At 27.6% G+C, this 26,474-nt stretch overlaps 2 protein-coding genes across 3 annotated transcripts in view; one reads left to right on the top strand and one right to left on the bottom strand.

The window, feature by feature from the left end:
* The window catches only part of LOC109608352 (uncharacterized), a 345,665-nt gene that overhangs the window by 160,002 nt on the left and 159,189 nt on the right, over positions 1-26,474 (bottom strand). The window contains exon 2 of the mRNA XM_049970885.1: positions 10,230-10,291. Within this exon, the coding sequence (XP_049826842.1) occupies positions 10,230-10,291 (62 nt within the window). The remainder of the gene's footprint in view (positions 1-10,229; positions 10,292-26,474) is intronic.
* LOC109608351 (lachesin) overlaps positions 1-26,474 on the top strand; it is a 246,395-nt gene that overhangs the window by 139,971 nt on the left and 79,950 nt on the right. For both annotated transcript variants that reach the window (XM_020024773.2, XM_020024772.2), the window contains exons 3-4: positions 9,028-9,235; positions 12,581-12,742. In XM_020024773.2, coding sequence (XP_019880332.1) covers positions 9,028-9,235; positions 12,581-12,742 — 370 coding nt within the window. The remainder of the gene's footprint in view (positions 1-9,027; positions 9,236-12,580; positions 12,743-26,474) is intronic.

The following is a 26,474-nucleotide window of genomic DNA, read 5'->3' as shown; positions in this document are numbered from 1 at the left end:
AAGACGTGTTTTGCGCTCATTTTAAATGGGGATCTTGTGCGTTAATCGTCTAAACATTGCCCTAACGGCTTTGCTTTACACCAAACGTCACATCACATTTCTACTTATCATCCAAACAATAACTTTGAATTGTTTTGATTTTACAAAACTAACTGATAACAAACAACTCTTAACTAACAGCGATAACAACTCTTTAATGTTTCGTTGTTTATTACTCGAGGAAAAATTGTTTCTCCTTATTTTACGTCCCTTAGTAATCCACAGGTTTATTCCAGATAACAAAGAGGACGAAGACGATTTGCATATCTTTGAATTCAACAGTTATCCACATTAATTATTTGATGCAATCGTTGTTTTTTAACACTAGTCAACCAATTATTGAGGTATATTGGCTACTCAATGATTTAAACAATAATAACGTTGGTGTTCGCTTAAACTACTACGCGTCGATATCAGACTCGTATGGATTACTATAATTGAACATATTATACCAACAATCATAATTGAATAATATTTATTTACCAGGATAATTTGATATCAACTAGTCACACTGTTATATACAATTAAACTAAAATATGTTATAATAATCTGTGTTATTTTATGAATTTAATAAATTATAGATTAATAACGAAAATAAATATTGATATAAACAGTAATATATTCGAATAATGACATCAAAAGCTACAAAAACCTTTTTTGTGTGGGTATACGAATAGAATATAAACCACAAATAACAATCCTAGCAATAATAATAATAATTAAAAAGGATTAATCTTTTTTATTGGCATTCCCAGTGTCTTATTAAAAAATATATGTATGAATATCAGTGTAATTCCTTCTGAAAGTTGGACCGAATACATCCATATAAATCTATCAGATACTAATGTTTGTTTGTTAGGATCACACAGGAACATAAAGGTATAATAAAAGGATAACCGAGAAAAAGTCCCACAACTCATGGCAAGACAGCTTCATAGCCATTATAGAGCGAAAAATCGCTCCCACAGATCAGTATAAGGCTCTACTCCTGTATAAATATTAACGTTGATATCGGAAAACAGTAGTTCCAGGCAATAATATACACCGCCAACGGATATGATCAAGAAAATGCCCCGACTTATGCAACACATTGCAATGTGTAAATTTGTTTTTAATCGAACCAAGGCCAATAAAATTTGGCGCAGATGCTCTAGTTAATTTAAAGAAACAACCAGTATTCGAATCGGAACGTCGTAATGTCTGGAAAGTGCCTAGCCGAGTGGCAAAACGTCTACAAAGAATACCTATGAATGGAGGCGAGACTTAATCGTCTGAACTTAGTTTTATTGAATGATTTATATGTAGTATGTCGGAAATTGTAAACGGTATTCGGTTAATTGACTTCGGAAGACGGTGCATCCGTTTTATAATCAACAAGTTAGTCGCATAAAGCCGTTTTCGCCGCTCAACAGCCTACAAAACACTACTTACATTCATCCGTTTGTTTTGATTAGATTTCGGATTTTTAAAAGATAATACGGATCTACTGTTACGGCCATGCACCGTTTTAATTGCGTTCCAAATTGCTTTGTCTTCCAAACCAATTTCCAGATTATTCTCTATATAAATCCAAGATCTTACTACTAAAACTGCTTCCTGTTATCATAACAAATTTAATTAAGTCTCCCTCTATTATCTGCCTTATGTTTAGGCTTTAATTGTTCTAGCCGTTAATTTGTTGAACATAAAAATTGAGAATTCGCTATGAAAGTGTGGATAAAAAGTGGCAGGTGTGCGGGGAAATATTATGGTGAATGTGCAAATTTATATTGTTAATAAAGGTGAGCGGCAACTTAAGAATTTACTCTTTGTGGGAGGACTTCGAAGTGCTCATCAAGCACGCAAAAAGTTGACACAAAAAATTTCATCGATGCAGACGTATTAAAATGTCGCGTCTAAAGTTTGTTACTTTGTCAGTCACAATTTAGACGCTTCATGTGTATCTTACGTTTAGGTTTTAACAGTCGAAACACCTTAAATTAATCCAGAACATACTAAAAAATGGGGCGATCCATTTTATGTTATCTTAAATGATTTGTAAAAGGACCTTGAAATGCTCATTAAAAAATCAAAAATTCATAGAACTAGACTTATTAACATCGTGTCTAGAGTTTATTACTGTGTCAGCACAGTTTGTTTAATTTTTTAAAATAATATGTAGTATAAATAATGATGAATGCGCCAACAAGCATAAATATAAAAGAATTACATATTAAAATTACGCAGAATTTGTTACTTTATTAGTTCAATAATTTTCATGTGTAATTTAGTTGGTGAAACTGTATATTACATTAACAAAAAAAATTGAAGTGCCCGTTAAACAACCTAACAGATAAAAAATTCATAAAACCAGGCTTAATAAAATGTCATGTATGAAGTACGTAACCCTTTTAGCAACAGTTCAATAATTTTCACGTGTAAATTATTTAGGTGTTAGTTGGTGAAACTGGGTTTACATTGATCAATAAAATACTATACAAATTGACAGATGTGGGGATCAATCAATATTATTGAAATGTTGCAATTTACATTGCTAGAAAATCACTCATTGTATATTAGGTTATCAAAAAAACCTTGAAATGCTCATTAAACAACTAAAAGGATAAAACATTTCATAAAACCAGGCTCATTAAAATGTCATGATTGAATTTTGTTACCCTGTCAACAACAGTTCAATAATTTTCAAGTGGTTTTAATTGGTGAAACTTGGCTTACATAAAATATAATATACATACTACACAAAGTGGCAAATATGGAGATATTATTGGAATGTTCCAACTTACAATATTAAAAAATCGCTCATTGTATATTAGATTATCAAAAAAAACTTGAAATGCTCCTTAAACAACCTAAAGGATAAAAAATTTCATAAAACCAGACGTTTAAAGTGTCATGTCTAAAGTTTGTTATCCTATAAACAACAGTTCTGTAATTTTTATGTGTAAATTAGTTAAGTTTTAGATGAAGAAACTGGGCTTACATAGATCCATAAAGTATAATATAAAAACTACACAAAGTGGTATATGTGGGGAGGAATTTTATGGTGAATGCTTCAACTTACAATGTCATAAATCACTCATGGTATATTAAATTAACAAAAAAACCTTAAAGTGTTCATTAAAAAAACAAAAAGAAAAAAAAATTCATAAAATCAGGCTTAATAAAATACAATCTCTAAAATTAATTGGTGAAACTGAACATACATTGATCCAAAAAATATATAAATACGCTTAAAGTTGGCAGAAGTGCAGATCAATATTATGGTGAATGCGCCAACTTACAATGTGAAGTTCAATTGACACATTTTATAATTGAAAAAAGAACCTTGATCCGCCTATTAAATAAGCAAAAAGATAAGTGAATTCCATAGAACCAGACATATTAAAATGTCGCTTCTAAAGTTTGTTACTTTGTTAGCCACGGTTCAAACATTTTCAACAACTTATATTTAGATTTTAATTGGTGAAACTGAGCTCGCATTAATCCGAAACGTATAAATACCACATAAAGTAGCCGATGCGAAGAGCTACAAATGAATGGCACGAACGTACAATGTTAATAATCCACTCATTTGTATATTAGATTGAAAAAAGACCTTGATGTGCTCATTAAACAGGCGAAAAGATGAAAGAATTTCATAGAACCGGGCATATTAAAATGTCGCGTTACTTTCTCAGTTACAATTCGAACATTTCGACGTGTACACTGAACAAGTCGTGTCGCACCTTCCTGATGTAATATTAAATTTTAATCCTCAAGTCGTTTGAAACGGTTACGTAAATGTTTTGTGTTGAGAAAACAATGAAACGATGGCCCGAATTGATTATTCATTAAAACGAGTTTTTTGTTACTTAAGAAAATTGGAGACGTCTGGATGGTTAAGTGAAGGTTCTATTGCACTTAAATATTAATACTATAAGTTTATAAATGTAAAAATGTATATTTTATAACTATAATTATATTTTATCCAAGGCACGAAATAGTAGTAAAGTTTATCTATAAAATCTTCTCAGGATCAAATAAAAACCTTTTTTATAACTTGCCTGCAATACATATTCTGTATGTGTACGTGCAGGATTTTAGGAACTCGCCTCACCCGGATTATAAAATTGCTTTTCTAAAAAGATCGTTGCCATTTCATTAGTCCAGCTCTTCCCTTACTTAAAAACCAATCAACATAAAATTCCTTATTAACCCCTCACTTCCAGCCATCAATACCCAATGCATACATGGACTCAGTTAATCACACTGTATTAAAACAGTTTTTCCATTTAGAAAATCCCTTTTTACTACTTATTTAATTCAGATTTATTACAATGTTAAACGTTCCTTTGACAATGTATCTCCGGACTTGTGTAACTAAACGTATCATCTACTGTTCCATGTTTATAGCGTAAAATTATGCAAAAGACAACGTTATTTTCTTTCAAACACAGTCGGTGTTATCTCAATCTGTTTGATGATACGTTCCATTTAAACATAAATTCGCATCCTGTAAATGTACGTCAGTATAAAATTGCTCAAGTGATAAATACCTGTATATATAAACTGTGGCTAAATGCGTTGCTTTTTTTTATTATTTTATTCCATTTAATTCCGTCACTTTGTAGCACGTGTCTGTACAAATTTTATTTGGAAAATTCTGTCGACAAAAAATAAACGGCGACGGCGGCGGCACTGCGAAATATATTGTGTGTGTGAGCGTTTGAAGTTTTATCTGTAAGCGTGCCCTCAAATTTCCCAGCCTAATTTTGCATTATCATAGATTGGTCGATGTGTCACCGGTTTTTTAAACTTAAAATGCTAAATTAAATCACAACAAACAACAACAACAACAAAAAAAACCACTTGGACTAATTAAATTTTGCCGCTGAAATATGTTGGGCACCCCTCCATATGAGTGATTAGTCTGTGAGATGAAACGAGGGTTCAAATCACCCAGCCGAGCAGACAGACAATCACCTTGCATCCATCGCACAAACAAGACTAAAATCTTCAAGTAAAATTCAATCCACATTTGGCCTCGGGGTCGTAACCATTCAAGCTTACATTCTAGACAAAATAACAAATAATACCATGCCTTTACAACTTCTAAGATGATTACACTACGTTCTACGAAATATTATAAAGTAATTCCCTTCAGTAATAAACATTTTGCTGGTTAGGTTTTTTTCCCCAAATCCATGTCTATAACGTGAATTGGTTAAACGAAGACTTATTTGCGACAATTTGAGAACGGAATAGATCTCATTTCGACCCCTAAATTATATATGCTTATTTCCATTTATAAAGTCAAGTTTATTTATTATAAATATTCAACAGCAATTGCTATAAACTTACTGCAGTAAATCTTACCGCATGCGCCATATATACTGGTTTATTATGAGAACATATTGGGGACTCTGAATTATGGCTTTTTATTTCGAGAAAAACTGGATTTACACGGATTCCCCTTTATTATCTTGAATTGCATTTGTAAATGTAAATATTTATTTCAGGAAATGTGGGATGTTATGATACACTTTCTTTTTCAACACTTTCTTGTTTTAATTACTGTTTAACATATCATTTAGGAAAAACTAGAGGCTCTACTTTATGCTCTAATAGATAATAGAATTTTGTTAATAAAAAACATTACTACGTCGTACTAAACCAAACTAAATCTCCCAAGATAACGCGAGGATATATTCTCTTTTCCTGGAGATTCAAGTTTTATTACTATTTAATTTATACATACATTTTTAATAACAAAATATTATTTCCTAGTAAAGCAAGTCGTTCTTCAACTAAATCTCTATATGTAATCTCATGATCCATTATTTTCTTTTAGAGACTTAATTTTCACGACTGTGGTCATTTTATTTTGAAATTTATATAAATAATAGAATTTTGTTAACATACGGTTAACCAAGTTGTTCGTCATATAGACTCATGCTTTAATTTCTGTATTTATTTGCCCACACATTTTATAATTTTACTATACTGTGGACATTTTATTTTAAATTTTATATAAATATGGAACTTCGTTAGCATATAGTAAACAAAAACTATTATTATTATTTCCTAGTAAGCCTAATTGTTCGTCATGTAAATCTCCACAAGTAATGTGATGCCTAGAGACTTTAGTTTTGAATATTGTTTTTATTTTTTTATTTTCTTTTTTATTTTTTATCTATTTACATTTTTTTAAATTTTGTTAAATTTTTTTAGCAAATAAACAAACATAAACGTAGTAAAGCAAGTCGTTCTTCAAATAAATCCCATATGTAACGTCATGATCCATTTTTTACTCTTGTTGTAATTTCACTGTTTATTTGTTCACACATTTTAATAACATTGGACATTTTATTTTAAATTTTATATAAATAAAAGAATTTTATTAACATATAGTAACCAAAAATATAATTATTTTCTAGTAAACCAAATTGTTCGTCATGTAAATCTTCACAAATAATGTGATGATCTATCGTCTTTTCTTAGAGACTTAATTATTGATTATTGTTTTTATTTTCACATGTACTTTATAATTTTAAAAATCTGTTTATATTTTGGTTTAAATTTTATTGAAATAATAGAATTTTCTCAGCAAATATCAAACAAAAATATTATTTCTTAGTAAATCAAGTCATTCTTCAAGTAAATGTCTACATGTAATGTCATGATCCATTTTTTTCTATTAAAGATTTATATTTTAATTTGTGTATTTTTTTGTCCACACATTTTATAATTTTAATGCACTGTGGACATTTTATTTTAAATTTTATATAAATAATAGAATTTTGTAAACATATAATAAACAAAAATTTTATTATTTCCTAGTAAACAAAGTGGATCGTCATGTAAATCTCCATCTTCTTTGTTTAGAGACTTTAGTTTTGATTATAGTTTTTATTTTTATATGTATTTTTTAATTTTAAAAATCTGTTTATATTTTGGTTTAAATTTTATTGGAATAATAGAATTTTGTCAGAAAATAACAAACAAAAACATTATTTCTTAATAAAGCAAGTTGTTCTTCAAGTAAATCTCCATATGTAACGTCATAATCCATTTCCTTCTTTTTAAAGACTCTTATTTTAATTTGTGTATTTTTTTGTCCACACATTTTATAATTTTAATGTACTGTAGACATTTTATTTTAAATTTGATATAAATAACACAATTTTCTTAACATATCGTAAAGAAAAATATAATTATTTTATTGTAAACCAAATTGTTCATCATGTAAATCTCCACAAGTAATGTGATAATCCATCTTCTTTGCTTAGAGACTTAAGTTTTGATTATTGTTTTTATTTTTACATGTATTTTATAATTTTAGAAATCTGTTTATATTTTGGTTTAAATTTTCTTGAAATATTAGAATTTTGTCAGCAAATAACAAACAAAAATATGATTTCTTAGTAAAGCAAGTCATTCTTCAAGTAAATCTCCATATGTAACGTCATGATCCATTTTTTACTCTTGTTGTAATTTCACTGTTTATTTGTTCACACATTTTAATAACATTGGACATTTTATTTTAAATTTTATATAAATAAAAGAATTTTATTAACATATAGTAACCAAAAATATAATTATTTTCTAGTAAACCAAATTGTTCGTCATGTAAATCTTCACAAGTAATGTGATGATCTATCGTCTTTTCTTAGAGACTTAATTATTGATTATTGTTTTTATTTTTACATGTACTTTATAATTTTAAAAATCTGTTTATATTTTGGTTTAAATTTTATTGAAATAATAGAATTTTCTCAGCAAATATCAAACAAAAATATTATTTCTTAGTAAATCAAGTCATTCTTCAAGTAAATGTCTACATGTAACGTCATGATCCATTTTTTTCTTTTAAAGACTTATATTTTAATTTGTGTATTTTTTTGTCCACACATTTTATAATTTTAATGCACTGTGGACGTTTTATTTTAAATTTTATATAAATAATAGAATTTTGTAAACATATAATAAACAAAAATATTATTATTTCCTAGTAAACAAAGTGGATCGTCATGTAAATCTCCATCTTCTTTGTTTAGAGACTTTAGTTTTGATTGTAGTTTTAATTTTTACATGTATTTTTTAATTTTAAAAATCTGTTTATATTTTGGTTTAAATTTTATTGAAATAATAGAATTTTGTCAGTAAATAACAAACAAAAACATTATTTCTTAATAAAGCAAGTCGTTCTTCAAGTAAATCTCCATATGTAACGTCATAATCCATTTCCTTCTTTTTAAAGACTCTTATTTTAATTTGTGTATTTTTTTGTCCACACATTTTATAATTTTAATGTACTGTAGACATTTTATTTTAAATTTGATATAAATAACACAATTTTGTTAACATATCGTAAAGAAAAATATAATTATTTCATTGTAAACCAAATTGTTCATCATGTAAATCTCCACTAGTAATGTGATAATCCATCTTCTTTGCTTAGAGACTCAAGTTTTGATTATTGTTTTTATTTTTACATGTATTTTATAATTTTAGAAATCTGTTTATATTTTCGTTTAAATTTTCTTGAAATATTAGAATTTTGTCAGCAAATAACAAACAAAAATATGATTTCTTAATAAAGCAAGTCATTCTTCAAGTAAATCTCCATATGTAACGTCATGATCCATTTTTTTCTTTTAAAGACTCATATATATTTGTATATTTTTTGTTCACACATTTTATAATTTTAATACACTGTGGTCATTTTATTTTAAATTTTTTATAAATAATAGAATTTTGATAACATACAGTAAACAAAAATATAATTATTTCCTAATAAACCAAGTTGTTCGTCACGTAAATCTCCACAAGTAATGTGATAATCCGTCTTCTTTGCTTAGAGACTTTAGTTTTGATTATTTTGAATTTTGTATAAATAATAAAATTTTGTTAACATATATATTATTCCCAAGAAAACGAAGTCATTTGTAATACACTATTATTTTGTATCTCGTCATACCCACGTTGAACGTAATTCCTTTGTTCCAGGTGGCATGGATACACATAGACCGTCAAATGATCCTGACGATACATCGGCACGTCATATCGAGAGTGCCCCGTTTTAGCGTGTCCCACGATAACGCCAAGACATGGCTGTTGCACGTCAGCAGCGTTCAAAAAGAAGACAGAGGTTATTACATGTGTCAAGTCAACACGAATCCGATGATTAGTCAAGTCGGTTATTTGCAAGTTGTCGGTAAGTAGTATCGGCTGCGTCCGCACTATTTAACTAAACGATGGTACACAGAATCGGACCGATACAGACGACCGGGTGCAGCATTTACGATGTTTTAAACAGACAGTTGCATTAGCATTCGACTGGGATAGAAAGCTTTCAGGAATTATCTAATAAGCCGATTTTTATGATGAAAGCTCTATTAGAATGTAATTACTGTTTGCGTGGCGAGGCAGGTACATTAGTTTTAAGGTGGAATTACATTAAAATTACTAACGGCGAACCGGGTCTATAATATATGCTTGCGTTATAACTTTTATGAACAACCGTGCTATTAAAGAAACATTTATATTGTTAGATGCACTATAGTAAACATACATTAAAATCGGTGGATACATCCATTAAATCATAAAGTGTGCAGATTGACAGACACGCCGAACTCGTAAACTTTTAAAATTGGCGGATGCACAATTAAAAATATGTTCAGTGATATAGAAAATAGAGCACATACATAGATACAGTGATCCAATTTTAACAGAATTTGATTTGTCCATGTGACGACAAAATTGATCAGATTTTGTGTAGGTTGCTGTGCTACTTTTTTTTCTGAATAATTTTTGTGTGTTAAATTCGTTTACTGCAGACGCACTCCGTGTTCATTTTACTTTTGTTGTGGTTAAAGGATTCTTTCATTCATTTCATATCCCTTTAGTAGGGAGACGAGCAAATTTTAAACGTCTAATTGAGTTTGATAGAAGGCGAATTATTGGCTTAAAAGAGGCAAGACTTTAGTTTGTGGAAATTGCCAATCGGTTGAACGGACGTCGAAGCACTGTCTGGAATTGTTGCACAGCACAGTCTGAAGAAGGTCGTGAACAGTGGTGCAATTGCCAAACAGTGGTTTACAGAAGAAAGAAGGCTTTTTACCATGGCAAAACTTTTTCCTTCTATTCTCCATTTTGTGCTGACACTCATATTGAAAACATAAAATAGTTAATCAATAATTCATTCTTACCGTCTCTAATTTTTGCTTCTTCACACATTGCACATTGGAATGGAGTATGAAAGCTCTGGGATCTGAAATAAAATGAGATAATCGTCAGTAAGTCCCAATTTTTTTATTTCATTAGATAAAATCTAAAAGGAAGGGGAAATCTTTTGTAAAAAGGTCTGTACATTTCCAATTAGGGTTTTTCTACAGATAATTAACCAGCCAGTGATATGTCTTGTTTTACCTGTAAAACCCTTCAAAATACAGTTCCAACACGATAAAGTCTGACTTAGTCATATTGTGTGGTTTATTTTGGAGTATTTACACTCCGACATAAATTTATTACAATGACCAGCAAGATCTACAGGTTTATCACCAATTGACTAACAGTGGAAGATCAAAGACTAGCTACATGTGCAGACTTTGGTAGATCTTCAGCGTCTCTAGATACTTTTAATAGTAAGAATTTATTCTTAGTAGGATTTATATTGTTTTATTGAATAACTCACTCTCAGTGGGAAGGAAGAAACATTGTACTCCAGAGAAGAAGGAAAGAATTAACATAGAACAACAAACTTGATTATGAAAAATAGTTTATAATGTTATTAATGAAACAACACACTTAATTGAAAATAAAATAAGAACACGTCCTGACAGAAACCAATTAATAATTCTTCTAGGCAAATAAAAAATGAATTAAGTGAGTCATACCATGTCATTGTCTTTAGTAGAACAATCAAACGTCGGCTGAATGAACAAAACTTGGAAGGACGTATTTCAGTAAAGAAACCATTGGTATCAAAAACGATATTTGAACAAGACTAAAGTTATATATTAATTATCTAGAATTTTGGCGAGGATTACTTTGGAGTGATTCAACAGTATAAGGACAGATGGTAAACAACACGTTCGTCGTCCTCCACATAAATGTTTGGAGCCTAAATACATCGCAAAAAATATAAAATACGACGAGAGAAACTTTATTTGACATGGTATATGACCAGTATAGAAAATTGGCGGACGCGCCTTTGGTTTTTTAAAAAATGGTGAATGCGCGACGTTGTATAAAATTGGTGGATGCACCATTATTAAAAATATACACAGTGGCATATGATATTCTTTCTTCTTCATCCTTTTCTTGGCATGGTATAGGACCATTATAGAAAAGTATTGATAAAATGGGTCATTTCACATATAAGAATATCATAAAAGATGTAATGAAACCATTTGCCAACGATAATTCACCAATTACATGGATTTTTATCAATGATTATGATATGCAGCATGCATCAAAAATGTTTAAAAAATAATCACGTTGAGGTTATGGATTGGCCAGCACAAAATCCCTATCTAAATCCAATTGAAAACTTATTGAACGACATGGAATTTCAATTAAAACACCAAAAAACATCAAATTTAGATGAATTGTGGTTATTAATTGAAGGCAGTTATAATGAATAAAATATTAACAATTTTTGTTAGTTATGTACAAATTATCTTATATAATAATATATTATAATTTCTGTAAGCATAGAGCATTTATTCTGTTTAAGATTTAATTTAAGTAGTAATTATTTTGATTTAGGTACAAAAAGAATAATTAATTAGATTAATATGGTGTACTAATTTTTTGTTTTTTTACCCCAAAACAGTACACCAAAAATCAATGAAATATGACCACTGTAACTATGTATCCTATTTAGTATGTCACTGTGTATAAAAACAAAAAGCCAAAATTAATTTAATGAACTGTCCATATTAAGCAAATTTGCGCTGCATGGATATATCAGTTATTAGTGTAGATTTATGATAATGTTTAACAAACAACTGTGGCATAATTTTTGACCTATATAGCTAGTAGCTACGAAAAGGGTTAAATGTAATGAACTGTAATGTGATTAAAGTAATTTGGGAATAAATGTAATGAATAATTTCAGCTTATTTAATAGCGTCATTAGGGATCTGAATCTGTTTATTTAAAACGTCGGGTATTTTTAAAAGACTTTTATGGAGCACACTTTCTTTTTAAAATTACCCGCATTTCTATCTGCACAAAACAGTGGGAGGCTTTACTCGCTTTCGCCATGAGTAAACAACCACAATTAATTCAACATGTTTTGATTTATTACGTACACAATGCGCAAATATAAATTTACTTTTATATTGCAAACGCATTTTTTTTTTAATTTGCTCAATTTGATCTAGACAGAACGAACGAACTCGACTGTAAAATTGTTTCTGAATCTCGAAACACTGAAACACGGACGAGATACTGCTGCTGCGGATCGGGATACGTGTCGGATCTAAACCGCTCACAAATAGGAAAGGAATTAATTATTATTATATTGTATTGGTTTCGTTTTTTTTTTTTGCAGTTCCACCCAACATCATTGATACGGAGAGCACGCAATCCACAGTGGCCGTACGCGAAAACCAAAATATCAGCTTGACGTGTAAGGCAGATGGTTTTCCCACGCCCAAAATAATGTGGAGAAGGGAAGATGGCCAGCAAATTTCTGTCGACCGTCGGCAAAAAGGTTTGCGATACACTATCCCCATCCGATTATTAATTAACTTGCATGTTATCCCTTAATTACTTCAAATTGGATTTTATTTGACGCATCACACTCATTTTAATAAGCCTCGTAAATCACGGGAGGTGAATATTTATTAAAATAAACCCTGAAATGAGCCTTTTAAATAACTTACCTCACAGAATTTTTGCCTCGATTATACTCAATTAAATATTAACTATTTAAAATAAAAATAAAAACTCATAAAAAGTGCTGTAATAAATATGAAATAGTGTTTTATTATCAGAAATCAGAACATAATTAAAAAAACACTATTAAACTGGAAGCAATAAAAACTTTATAATAATTTATTAAACCATAAATCATAAATTATATGCGCTTTTTTTGCCAATAAATTAATCAAATTTCCAGTATAAAGTTAATAAAATAAAAGTGGCAGTTAATTAGTTTGTCCTTGAACTTAAAAGCTAAAACTGATAAAAATGACCAATTTAATAAACCACTTACATATAGCAGTTTTACGTTTGTTTTATGACTTGAAGTTATATATTTATATAATATAGTCATAATATTAACGACCCACTTTAACAATATCAGTTTAAAACTAAAAGTCACTGAATAGTTTTAATAAATGAATTTTCCTGTCAATTTTCTTATCAATTATTCCGTTATGAGTTTTTTATCAAAAATGAATTATTTTTTAATAAAAAATATATATCATTATAAGTAATGTGAAAAATATTAGTACTAATAAAAAATGTTTTAAATATTGTAGTATTTCAATTTATAATTTTATTTTAATTAATTTACTAAAATTAATCACAAATAAAAGTATTATTAATATCCAATTATTTCAATATATTTATAAATGATATTGAAATTTAAAGTTTAATTATAATGGGAAATTATAGAAAAGTTAGTTTATTTCAAATGTATAATGTAAAACAAAAAATCTTCAAAAATAAAAATATTTTAACTTTCTAAAATCATATACAAATATTCAAATATATTAAGTAATATCGAATATTCACATTAGTGAATTATTTCATATCATAAATAAGTAATATCGAATATTCAAATTACTCCATAATAAAAGCATTTTATTAAATTGAAATTTATAATTTATTTATTACAAGCTGTTTATTACACTTCTGTAACCAAAATTTTTAATTAACGATGATACGAAAAACGTAAAAATTTACTAAAAACGTAAAAAACTACTAAAATCTCAAAATTTCATTAATTGCTAAAAACGTAAAGTGACCTAATTCCATATGATCAAAATCCATACGATCATTTTCCATATGATCAAAATCCATACGATCATTTTCTGTACGATCAAAATCCATACGATCAAAATCCATACGATCATTTTCCATACGGTTAAAATTCATACGATCAATTTCCGTACAATTAAAATCTATAGGATTAAAATCCATACGATTAATAACTTTATGGATTTAATAACTTTATGAATTATTTTTTTACTATCCTAATTTCCTGAAAAATCATTAAAAAAGTAAAAATAAATAATTCTAATTCTTCCTGGATTCCCAAAAAAATACTAAAAGCGTAAGAAATAAGTAAAAGACATAATTATTTTATTAAAAGAACAATTCTTTTTAATTTAAATTAATTAAATACCAGAAATAATCAATGATTTCGAATATTCATATTCTTAAAAAAATTACAACTAATGAAGAAAAATTAGTTTCTCTGTAATATAAAATGTAGGACAATTTTATTTCAGTCAATAACTAATAATTCATAAGTTTTAAATATTTAACATAATGTCCTTGATATCCTTTTAAAAACTGAAATTGATGAAAATGAACAGTTTTAACGGTTTAATTCAGCTTTATGTATAGTTTAAACTAATATTAGTTTACACATAAAAACTAAAGTGATCTACTTTAGTCGTAAGTAAGATGATCCATTTAAAACTGAAAGCCACTTTATTTTAATTAATACGAAGAAAAAAAAAATAGTTTTAATAAACGACGGATGAAAAATCGAATAGGAAAGGCAGAGGAAATTTCACGGTGGCTTCGTCCCCGATGTAAATCTGTGTGAAACCGGGGTCTGTGCGGATTTTAATCTCTCCTGATATGACATGACGAAAATAATTATGAATTCTATGATAAAGCAGTCGGTAGAACTGAACTGATTCGGAGTTGATATCAGGTGGCGGTTTGCGAGCTTGAAGGGGCCACGGACCTGGTTTCCCGACCCTCACGGTTTTGCCGAGTCGAACCTGTTAAATATTGCAACGGCTAATCTAAAGCTGGAGGTTCCCGACCGTAGAGCAGGCGCAATACGGACGCCCGTTCCGCCGTATCAGTTATGCAGATAAAGTGTGAAAAGATGTTTGTCTTTTATTTCTGTGCGATCTCACACTAATTGCGCCGTTTAATCACGGAACTCGGTCATTTTGTCAAGTACACACGGTTTCCTTGTCTAATTGTCTTGGCCCCGTCATTTCGTTGTTTCTTGTACCGTGTGACACGACTCTTGCAATAGATATTTTACGGTTGGCTCCACTAAAAAATGCATGCACTCGAAACCGCTTTGCTTTTATTTTCTGTTCAAGCCCTGATCAATATTATTTGGTTCAACGTGGAAAAAGTATGTATATTTAAACCGTTTTTAACTCGGGGAATCTTGACTGAATTGATCGGACTGAATGCAAACTAATGGCTATTGAAAGTGTAAGTTCGAAGTTATTCATGTAATTAAATTGCGGAAATCAAATATGTCGCAATTTGCAATTCGAAGCGAATATGATAATAAAAGCGCAACTCTAAAGAGTTTATTAAGCAATATTTTCTTCTGGCACGGTATTATTAAAAGTAAAACCATAAAAATCTCTCATTTTAACTACAACTACTAAACATTTGTAATTTACATTTCATAAAATAGGAAATACTTTGTTACAGAAAGACCGTGTAAAACTGGGTATTTTATATTTAAAACAGCTGTAATATTAAAAGTTTGACGAGTATTGTTCTAGGTTACTATTCTTTATTATGTTCCAAATGTACGAAATGCTCGTATATTGCAGTTTCTTAACAAATAGCTTTAATAAACTAAACGAAATTACTTTATTAACTAGACTTTTATTCAATGAATATAAATATTGTATGTTACAAGATAACACAAATTAGTTGTTACTATTAACTACTATTGTAACATAACTTGAATATTTTATGTCAATTTTAAGTTGTTAAAAGTTTTTAGTTTTTGCTCCACCTTATCATACTTTACTTTGTTCTCAGTGAAAGAAATGCTCATGTATTTTAGCATCACAACCAAATAACTTTAATGAACTAAACTAAATATTTAGTCAATGATTAATAAATATTCTTATATTAAAGGGTACATAATTAACTCACTATTAACTACTACATAAATAATAACGGTTATGTATTTATTTATAATTCATTATTCAAACTGAGTCTGTTATAATTTGTCAATTTTACTTAAATAACTGGTTAAAACTTTTTAATTTTTGCTCCACCTTATCATACTTTATTTTGTTCCTAGTGAAGAAAATACTCATGAATTTTAGCATCATAACCAAATAAATTTAATGATCTAAACGATATTATTTTATTAACTAAATTTTTAGTCAAAGAATAATAAATATTCTACATTAACAGGTAACATAAATTACTCACTATTAACTACTACATAAATAATAACGGTTATGTATTTATTTATAATTTATTATTATAACAAACTGAGTCTGTTATAATTTGTCAATTTTACTTAAATAACTGGTTAAAACTTCTTAATTTTTGTTCCACCTTATCATACTTTATTTTGTTCCTAGTGAAGGAAATACTCATGTATTTTAGCATCATAACTAAATAATTTTAATGAACTGAACGATATTATTTTATTAACTAAATTTTCAGTCAATGAATAATAAATATTCTACATTAAAAGGTAACATAATTTACTCACTATTAACTACTACATAAATAATAACAGTTAAGTATTTATTTATAATTTATTATTATAACATAAACTGAATCTGTTATAATTTGACAATTTTACTTAAATAACTGGTTATAACTTCTTAGTTTTTGCTCCACCTTATCATACTTTATTGTGTTGCAAGTGAAGAAAATTCTCATGTATTTTACCATCATAACTAAATAACTTTAATGAATTAAACGATATTATTTTATTAACTAAATTTTCAGCCAATGAATAATAAATATTCTACAATAAAATGTAACATAATTTACTCACAATTAACTACTACATAAATAATAACAATAATGTATTTATTTATAATTTATTATTATAACATAAACTGAATCTGTTATAATTTGTCAATTTTATTTAAATAACTGGTTATAACTTCTTAGTTTTTGCTCCACCTTATCATATTTTATTTTGTTGCAAGTGAAGAAAATGCACATGTATTTTAGGATCATAAATAAATAACTTTAATGAACTAAACGATATTATTTTATTAACTAAATTTTCAGTCAATGAATAATAAATATTCAACATTAAAAGGTAACATAATTTACTCACTATTAACTACTACATAAATAATAACAGTTAAGTATTTATTTACAATTTATTATTATAACATAAACTGAATCTGTTGTAATTTGTCAATTTTACTTAAATAACTGGTTAAAACTTTTTAGTTTTTGCTCCACCTTATTATATTTTATTTTATTCCCAGTGAAGAATGAAATACTCGTGTATTTTATCATCATAACCAAATAAATTTAATGAACTAAACGATATTATTCTATTAACTAAATTTTTAGTTAATAAATAATAAATATTCTACATTAAAAAGTAACATAATTTACTCACTATTAACTACTACATAAATAATAACAGTTATGTATTTATTTATAATTTATTATTATAACATAAACTGAACCTGTTATAATTTGTCAATTTTACTTAAATAACTGGTTAAAACTTTTTAGTTTTTGCTCCACCTTATTATATTTTATTTTATTCCCAGTGAAGAATGAAATACTCGTGTATTTTATCATCATAACTAAATAAATTTAATGAACTAAACGATATTATTTTATTAACTAAATTTTTAGTTAATAAATAATAAATATTCTACATTAAAAAGTAACATAATTTACTCACTATTAACTACTACATAAATAATAACAGTTATGTATTTATTTATTATTTATTATTATAACATAAACTGAACCTGTTATAATTTGTCAATTTTACTTAAATAACTGTTTATAACTTCTTAGTCTTTGCTCCATTTTATCATACTTTATTTTGTTCCTAGTGAAGGAAATGGTCGAGTATTTTAGCATCTTAACCAAATAACTGTAATGAATTAAACGATATTATTTTATTAACTAAATTTTTAGTCAATGAATAATAAATATTCTACATCAAAAGACGACTTAAGTTACATACTATAACAGTTATGTATTTATTCATAATTTATTATTATGACATAAATTATGAATTTTATATAAATAAATGGGTAAACAAAAACATAATTTTGTTCCAAATGAAGGAAATGCTCGTTTATTGTAGTTTCCTAACAAAATAGGTTTAATAAACCAAACGTAATTGCTATATTAACTAGACCTTTACTTAATGAATAATAAATACTCTACATTATAAGGCGACGCCATTTATGTACTTATTAACCGTCATTTAAATAGTAAAAGTTGTGTTTTCATATTTTATGCTTGTAACATAAATTGAATCTTTTATAATTTGTCAATTTTACGTAAATAACTGGTTAAAACCTTTTAGTTTTTGCCCCACTTTATCATGCTTTATTTTATTCCAAATGAAGGAAATATAATTAAGACCCCTATACTGAAGTTCCTCAACAAATAGCCTTAATAAACTGAACGAAATTACTTTATTAACTACACTTTTACCCCAATAATAATACTTTGCAATAATTTAATACAAGGTAAACAATTTACTTACAATTAACTTTAATCCTTTTTAATGATAACGGTTACTCTTCCAGCTCAAAATAAATTCGTTTTAGAAATTTAACTTGCGTATTGTTTCAAAGTTCCATTTGAAAGAGTGAAATAAACTTAATTTATCATATTTAATGGCTATTCAACTAAGGAGTTTTGTTTGCTTGGAACTATCTTATTTAATTTGAGAATAGTTTTTAAACTTTGCACATTGTTTCAGAATTTTATACAAAATTAAAAATGTAAAATTAAGTAATTTCAGTAATAATTGAATTGAATTAAAATCTATATAAATATTTATATTAAATATTCGAATATGCATACTCTGGTTTACAATTTAATTAACTAATCCCTGACCTATTATTAGGGGAACCAGAAAGTAATATCGCTTATATTAAAATCAAACGAATAAATTTTTAATTAGTCTTTATTTTTAATCAGTAATATAAACAACCTTTTACCTTGTAAGGTGCAAAATTTCAATCCCGGGCCGATAGAAATCATTGATTTTTGAGCAAAATATCTCGAGATGGCATTTTTGGACATCCTGCAATTTTTCAAATTTTTTGCCACTAAGAAAATGTTGTAGAGATCAGAATAAATGTGAATCCGGTGGTGCAATATCGGGTGAGTATAGTGGATAAATGACTTTGGCACGCCTTCAAGATACATAATGAGTTGACAAACGACAGAACGATCCCCCCCAATACAAGTACTCCTTTCCTGCTGCGCTTCAGACGCATCAATATTTTTTAGCTAATTCGAAGCAATTCACACATGACTATTTCCCCGTGTCGCACATTTACCTAATTCAACATATGTTTATTTAAATATTGAAACTCTAATTATTTTGATTTATGGCGACATATTTGTATATTGATCAATTAGAGTTATTAACTCGTTATATGACTGACATTTGTTTGTATTTCGCTTTTGAATGCGTCACATTTTAGTAAAGCTTTTTTCCATTGCGTCCCGCATTAAATAAAAATTAAACAATTACATGTATGGTATACAATTTTTAATTAGTACGAGATATTGTCTATTGTCAACCCGCTTCATATTATTCGTTTAAAATACGAAACCACATTTTCCAAACAAAACTTGAAAATTAAAATTGAATCACATGCAAAAGCCTCATTGTCAATGTCCCGCAATAAAAGACCCTTTTTTTTTTAAAACATGTTTCACACGAACATTCCCTTGATCAAAGCTTATGGATTATTTTGGAGCACTAAGGAAGTAAAGGTAGTTTACATCGGGGCATGATTAAGTTATAAACCAATCAATAAATCTATGTTAGCTTTCATTATTAACTAAGATGCTACATACCTTGGGACTCCGGTATCGCATGCACCAGCACACGGATCATGCACCGGGCGGAAGCGGAAAAGTGCCGGATTTGTCGTACTTTAATTAACAGGTGTTATTATCGACACGAAGCTTTTAAAAGTTGGACAGCGTGGAAAAACAGTAAAGACAACAAAAGAGAAACCGATGTGATAGAGGGCAAGCTGATAAGCGATTGGAAAAAGCTCTCCGGAGTGCCGTTACTTTCTCAGACTGTATGCGACCAGAATGTCAACTTAACAACTCCACATAAATTCGGAGATACTTTAACGAAAAACACTGATTTAATCGAATGCGGCTAATATTGACATCGCGGTCCAAACCGTAAATGATTATTGAAAATTTGTCACGTAACTTCTCTTTTTCAACGCTCTATCGTACTCCATTTTATAAGCAAAGAATGGTGTGGCAATATTATGTTTTTCATACAAACTTGATACAATCATTTTATGTGTTAGTTTATTTTTTATTTTATTGAAAAATATTTAAATGTCTATTTCTGATAAACAATACGTTTTACCATTTACTATGTTTTGATTTAAATAAATAATTGTGATCAAACAGTGATTTTGAATGAAACTTTTTTCTAAAATATTGTTTTTATTGCTTAATTATAAAATTTCTTTTCTTCTCGTTCATCTCGGTCTTGGTAACACTTAGTTATAATATAGACCACTGAAAGACCATAAAGTAAAAAGTTACCATAATTTTGTCCATAAAGAAATAAAATTAAACTGACCAATTGCATACTAGACACAACAATGATAGAGTGACTAAACAGTTATTAAAAAAAAAACTTCCGCTGAAACAAAGCTTTTAAAATAACTCCCAAAATTGCAGCACATCATATTACCGAATATTTTAGATATTCAGCCAAACTATGCACAAAATATTGCACGTTAGTGGCTGAAATTTAGTGACGGCCTAAAATAAAAACAAACCAAAGCCTTAACAACATTTGTATCGACAAATTCGGGCTTGCAATTTAAGGAAAAATTAATTTGGAAAAGTGCATTGGTTGGCGAGTTTCACACAAGATTTCCCCGTCAAACGCCGTACAGTGTACTGCAGAAACCAAACGTCTTTTAGACGTCAAATAACATCGTAATTACGTACAAAACAATGATGTCCATCGGTTTCACCATGAACGTGTTTCGATAGAATTATTTTAGGTGTTGGTTTAACGTCAACAACGGAACGCGTTAGTTTCTTGTGCGAATGGAATTAATGCGAGCTTATTAATTTATTTTCAGGACGGGAAATGCTGGTATCGGTCCGCGAATAAGTTCGGCGTGCATTTAAAATTTCATTTTCAGTATAATGGGTAATGAACAATAGAGATTTTAGGCTGTTATTGTCCCAACTATTGGGAGTTTAAAATTAAAAGCTTTAACTTTTTTATCAATATTACTTTCTTTAGTTCTTATTTCTTTGTGTTCGGAATGTACCTTGTAGTAACTGTAATTAAGTTCCCTATTAGTTCACTTGCAAACCGACCTATTAGACTTGAATGGAATTGTTCGGGAGGAAAACAGCCTTTACCTGTTAATTGTTCGGAATTTATTGCCCTGAATCTTTTTAATTACCGACATTTCTCATAACATTCAATTTGCGAGTAATCACATTACGGGACTTCCTTACAGTGATCGACGTTTTAATTAAAATTTTAAAATAATTATTTAAAAAAAATATTTATTAATGAGTTACGTAAGTGAATAATTATTTTTTTGAGGCCCACCCAGTGCCACAGGTTGGTTGATTTTAACTACCCCACATAGAGTTATAACTAAATAGACTTTCCTAAAATGTTTAGATATTATTGGTATGTTTCTCTATTTTATTTTTCATTTTAAAACAAAATGTATTCCTAATATATAATATAATTATGTTTTTTTATGACTGAAATTTTGAATTTCCTGTTACTTTTATTAACATTTTCATATTTAATAATTTTTTCTTTTATTTTTATTAATATTTTCACTATTTTTAATTTTTAATATTTTATTATTTCTTATTTTTTATTGCTGATTCATTTTCTGTTTCTTTTATTCAGTTTTTCATGTTTAATAGAATTCAATATTGTGTAACACAATTTATTGTTATTTAGATGCTGAGGTGTTGAAATGTTCCTCTTCTAATTCTGCGTTAATCCATTAAATGTTTATTTGACAGATTCAAATTTAATTTTAATTAAACCTTATTATTGTACTCGTTTAATTAATATTTCATTTAAGGCAAACATTTTAACTATCAAGGTCTAATTAATATAATGATAATAATAATTTGTCAGGAATTGATTATTTTACTATTTTGTATACAATTAATAAATTGATTTTTTATGTAACAGTGAGTATTTCTCTGTATTTTATTTTTTATTGAAACAAAAAGTATTCTTAATTTTTTTTAATTTATAATAATTTATAAGAAATTAATTGTCTTATTATTTTTTATTTCATTTTCTGTTGGACTTTTTTAATACAATATTTTATGATAAATCGATTTCTTATGTAACAGTGAGTATGTTGGTACTTCTGTGTTTTATTTTTCATTTTAAAAGAAAAAGTAATTATGTTTTTTTATAGCTGAAATTTTGAATTTTCTCTTACTATTATTCAGATTTTCATATTTGATAATATCTCTTTTTATTTATTTTTTAAATATTTTATTTTATTTATTTATAGTAATTTATTAGAAATTAATTGTCTTATTAATTTTTATTTCGTGTCCTGTTGGACTTTTTTACTACAATATTTCTCGATAAATCGACTTTTATAAAATAGTGAGTATGTTGGTACTTCTCTGCATTTTATTTCTTATTCTAAAACAAAAAGTATTCTTAATTTTTTTATGTTTTTTTATAGCTGAAATTTTGAATATTCTATTGATTTTATTCAGATTTTAATATTTGATAATATCCCTTTTTTATTTGCTTTTTAAATATTTTATTTTATTTATTTATAATAATTTATTAGGAATTAACTGTCTTATTAATTTTTATTTCGTTTCCTGTTGGACTTTTTTACTACAATATTTCTTGAAAAATCTACTTCTTTTGAAACAGTGAGTATGTTGGTACTTATCTGCATTTTTTTTATTTTAAAACAAAAAGTATTCTTAATTTTTTGTAAATATGTCTTTTTTAGCTGAAATTTTGAATTTTTTATTTCATATCTGATAATATCCCTTTTTTATTTATATTTTAAATATTTTATTTTATTTATTTATAATAATTTGTTAGGAATTTTTACTACAATATTTCTTGATAAATCGACTTCTTATGTAATAATGAGTATGTTGATACTTCTCTGTTTTATTTTTCATTTTAAAAGAAAAAGTATTCTTAATTTTTTTTTTTTTAATTATGTTATTTATAGCTGAAATTGAATTTTCTATTACTTTTATTCAGATTTTATATCTGATAATATCTCTTTTTTATTTATTTTTTAAATATTTTATTTTATTTATTTATAATAATTTATTAGGAATTAATTGACTTATTATTTTTTGTTTCCTTTCCTGTTTGACTTTTTTACCACAAATTTTCTTGATAAATCGACTGTCAAAATCAGTACGTGAAACACCTTGTATATTTCAGAAACGGTCAAATATATCAAAACACATTCTCAACACTCAACATTTTAAAAAACTTTGGACGTATAATCAGATCTTATTTATCTAGTCTGTAAATATTCTAAATCAACAATTTTGGTACACCCCCGTATATCACAAATCAAATTGCACCCAAATAGTTTAAATGTGTTTGTCATAAACATGACAACATCAGCAACAGTCATTTTAACGATGTTATTAATTAAAAGTAAACGTTTTAATTAAATTCGGAAGTGCAAAATATTTCTTGATGTTTAAAATTCCAAATTACACGTTGTACAAATTGCAGCACAATGAAAAATTATATCATAAATTTAAATATAAATGCAATGAAAGGTATTGTTGTCAGTTGTATAATTTTATTTTGTGTCAGTCATTGATACGGTGTTAATTGTTGCCAATTAGTTTCGCAAATATTATAAACGCAGGATTTAAATATATTATTTTCCCGATATGCAAGATTAAAATTGAATGTTATTAATGATCATTTAAATAATTATTTATAATTGTATAAATATATATATTATAATTATAAGAAGCCCTCATTAATTTTAAATCAGCCAGTTTGCAGTTGAATGATTTTTTCCAAAAAATCCCTAAACAAGCTTAATTATGGATTAGACGAAACGAATATAAATTTATGAGAAAGTTAATTTTTTGTCCCAATGGAACGGGATATTGATTATAGAATTTTCGTGTCTCCGACCCTTTTGATTTAATATCATTCTTTATAGAATTAGGCATAATTTTAAACATATTAAAATTGATTTTCTAATGAAACGCTGGTTATATTTCATAAACTGCAGGTCGACGATGCTAATTGTGTTAAAATGATAATTAATGGACGCGAGGTTTCTGAAGAAATCTTGTGTGATGTACTGCATTAGAAAGAATTAATTTATTAATATAATGTTGAAGTTTTATGAAATTAATTTTAGTTAAAAAGCAATTTTGAACAAAGTCCATAAAATATTTCCTGGTTGCTTTAAAATCAAGTAGCTAAAACATTCACTATTAATATTAATTTTCCGGGATAATATAGTATTACTTCTTAAGACTTTATGATCCATAATCTATATAATTTATTATGTCTCTAGAAATTCCTACAAATTTTTCTTTATTACTCTTGATTTATACCAACGGAATATTAAATTATCAAACACTTAACTTTACACCGAAATGTATTTGCGTAATTAATAATAAATTCGACACTTAATGTCCTAAAGGCAACAATCAGGGCTCCAATCAATATGACCTGATTATATCGACGAATTTACTTAATTATTTTACGCCTTTTCATTGCGGCCTACCACAAGTTAATAACACAAAACTATCGCCCATATCTAAAACAATAAATTAAAAAATGAATGATTATTTTTAATTTAAATTAATTTTATAATTAATAATTGTCTAAACATGTCGTACCTTTCTTTATATACAGATATCTTTATTTACAGTTTTTATAAACGTACATTTTTACCAAGACAAATTTCTACATAGGAGCAAGAGTGTAATTAAACCAGAACTCAATTTAACAACATAATTATCACCACAAATGAGTCTGATAATAAAACGTCATGGACCAGATTATCAAAATGAGGTTGGACGAGAATCACTACTTTACACGTTTCAATTTGCGACTTTTCAGCTGTAATACAACGCCCCAGTCCATTTAAATCAGCTCTTTGCGCAATTAACTAATAAAAACCGACGAATGGCAGCTCTAAAATCAATTATCTTTGAAATAACGTTCATCGGCGGCGGATTATGTGGTTTGAAAATTATAATTGTTTTATTTATTTATTTATTTTTTGTGTTATTAATATTTTTCCCGTGGCTCGTTGAAGAGTTTAAGTGCGGACAAAATTGTACACTTTATATGTTTATACCCGGTATATCTGACTAAATTCGGTTGGAACGTGATCTGGCGAACAAGTTTTGTTAAAATTACTCACACAGACACAAATAAATCTTACACGTAAAATTTCAAAACGTAGGAAATTCAAGATATGTATGCATGTTACTGTATACGTATTCATATATACTTGACAGGTTGATTTATGCTTTTAAAAAATAATGAAAAATGTTTGATGAAATTTTTTAAGGTCAATGAAAGCTTGTCTGGAACAAAGCTGATGGATTAAACGGATTTATTTACTCGTTCTGGTATTTTAATTGATCCGTTTTTTTTTTACTTTTTATATGTGAAAAACTTATTTTATATAAATCTCGTTCTAATGTATTTTTCTATTGGACGATAAAACTTACTGAACTTCAATGATCACGTAGTTACAAATGTCGAAAGTTAACCGATAGTTAAAGGTCGAATACAATTTCCTGGAAAATTAACATTTTTATAGAAGGAAATAAACTGATTTCGATAACATTACCCGTAATTCGATCTGATCAATAATTTGATGGTTAAAGTCGTTTACATTCCTTTGTTGGAAAAGAACAATTTATCCAATTTAAGGAATTTGTATCCTGCAATAACAACTAAAATAGATCTGTTATAAATCAAATGTAAATTGAATCATTTATTTGAATACAAAAATATAAAGTAAATCCGATTTCCGAACGGCGATATAAAAAATAGTTTAGATCCTAAGGACTAAAAGTAAATTACTTTAGCAGGACCTTAATAACTATTGAAACATAAATCATGTTTATTAAATCGGTTTGATCCACAATTTAAAGAGTAAAATCGTTTACAGTTTTACAATTTAAACCTGCAATCAATTCTAAAATAGATTTTTTACACAATTGTAAATTAAATAATTTATATGAATAGAAAATTTTATTTTGAGTCTGTACTATAT

The sequence above is a fragment of the Aethina tumida genome, chromosome 1 (assembly GCF_024364675.1).
Source record: "Aethina tumida isolate Nest 87 chromosome 1, icAetTumi1.1, whole genome shotgun sequence".
Classification (NCBI taxonomy): domain Eukaryota; kingdom Metazoa; phylum Arthropoda; class Insecta; order Coleoptera; family Nitidulidae; genus Aethina; species Aethina tumida.
Note: the sequence above shows the minus strand (reverse complement) of the source record. Positions and strands in the feature narration are given on the sequence as shown.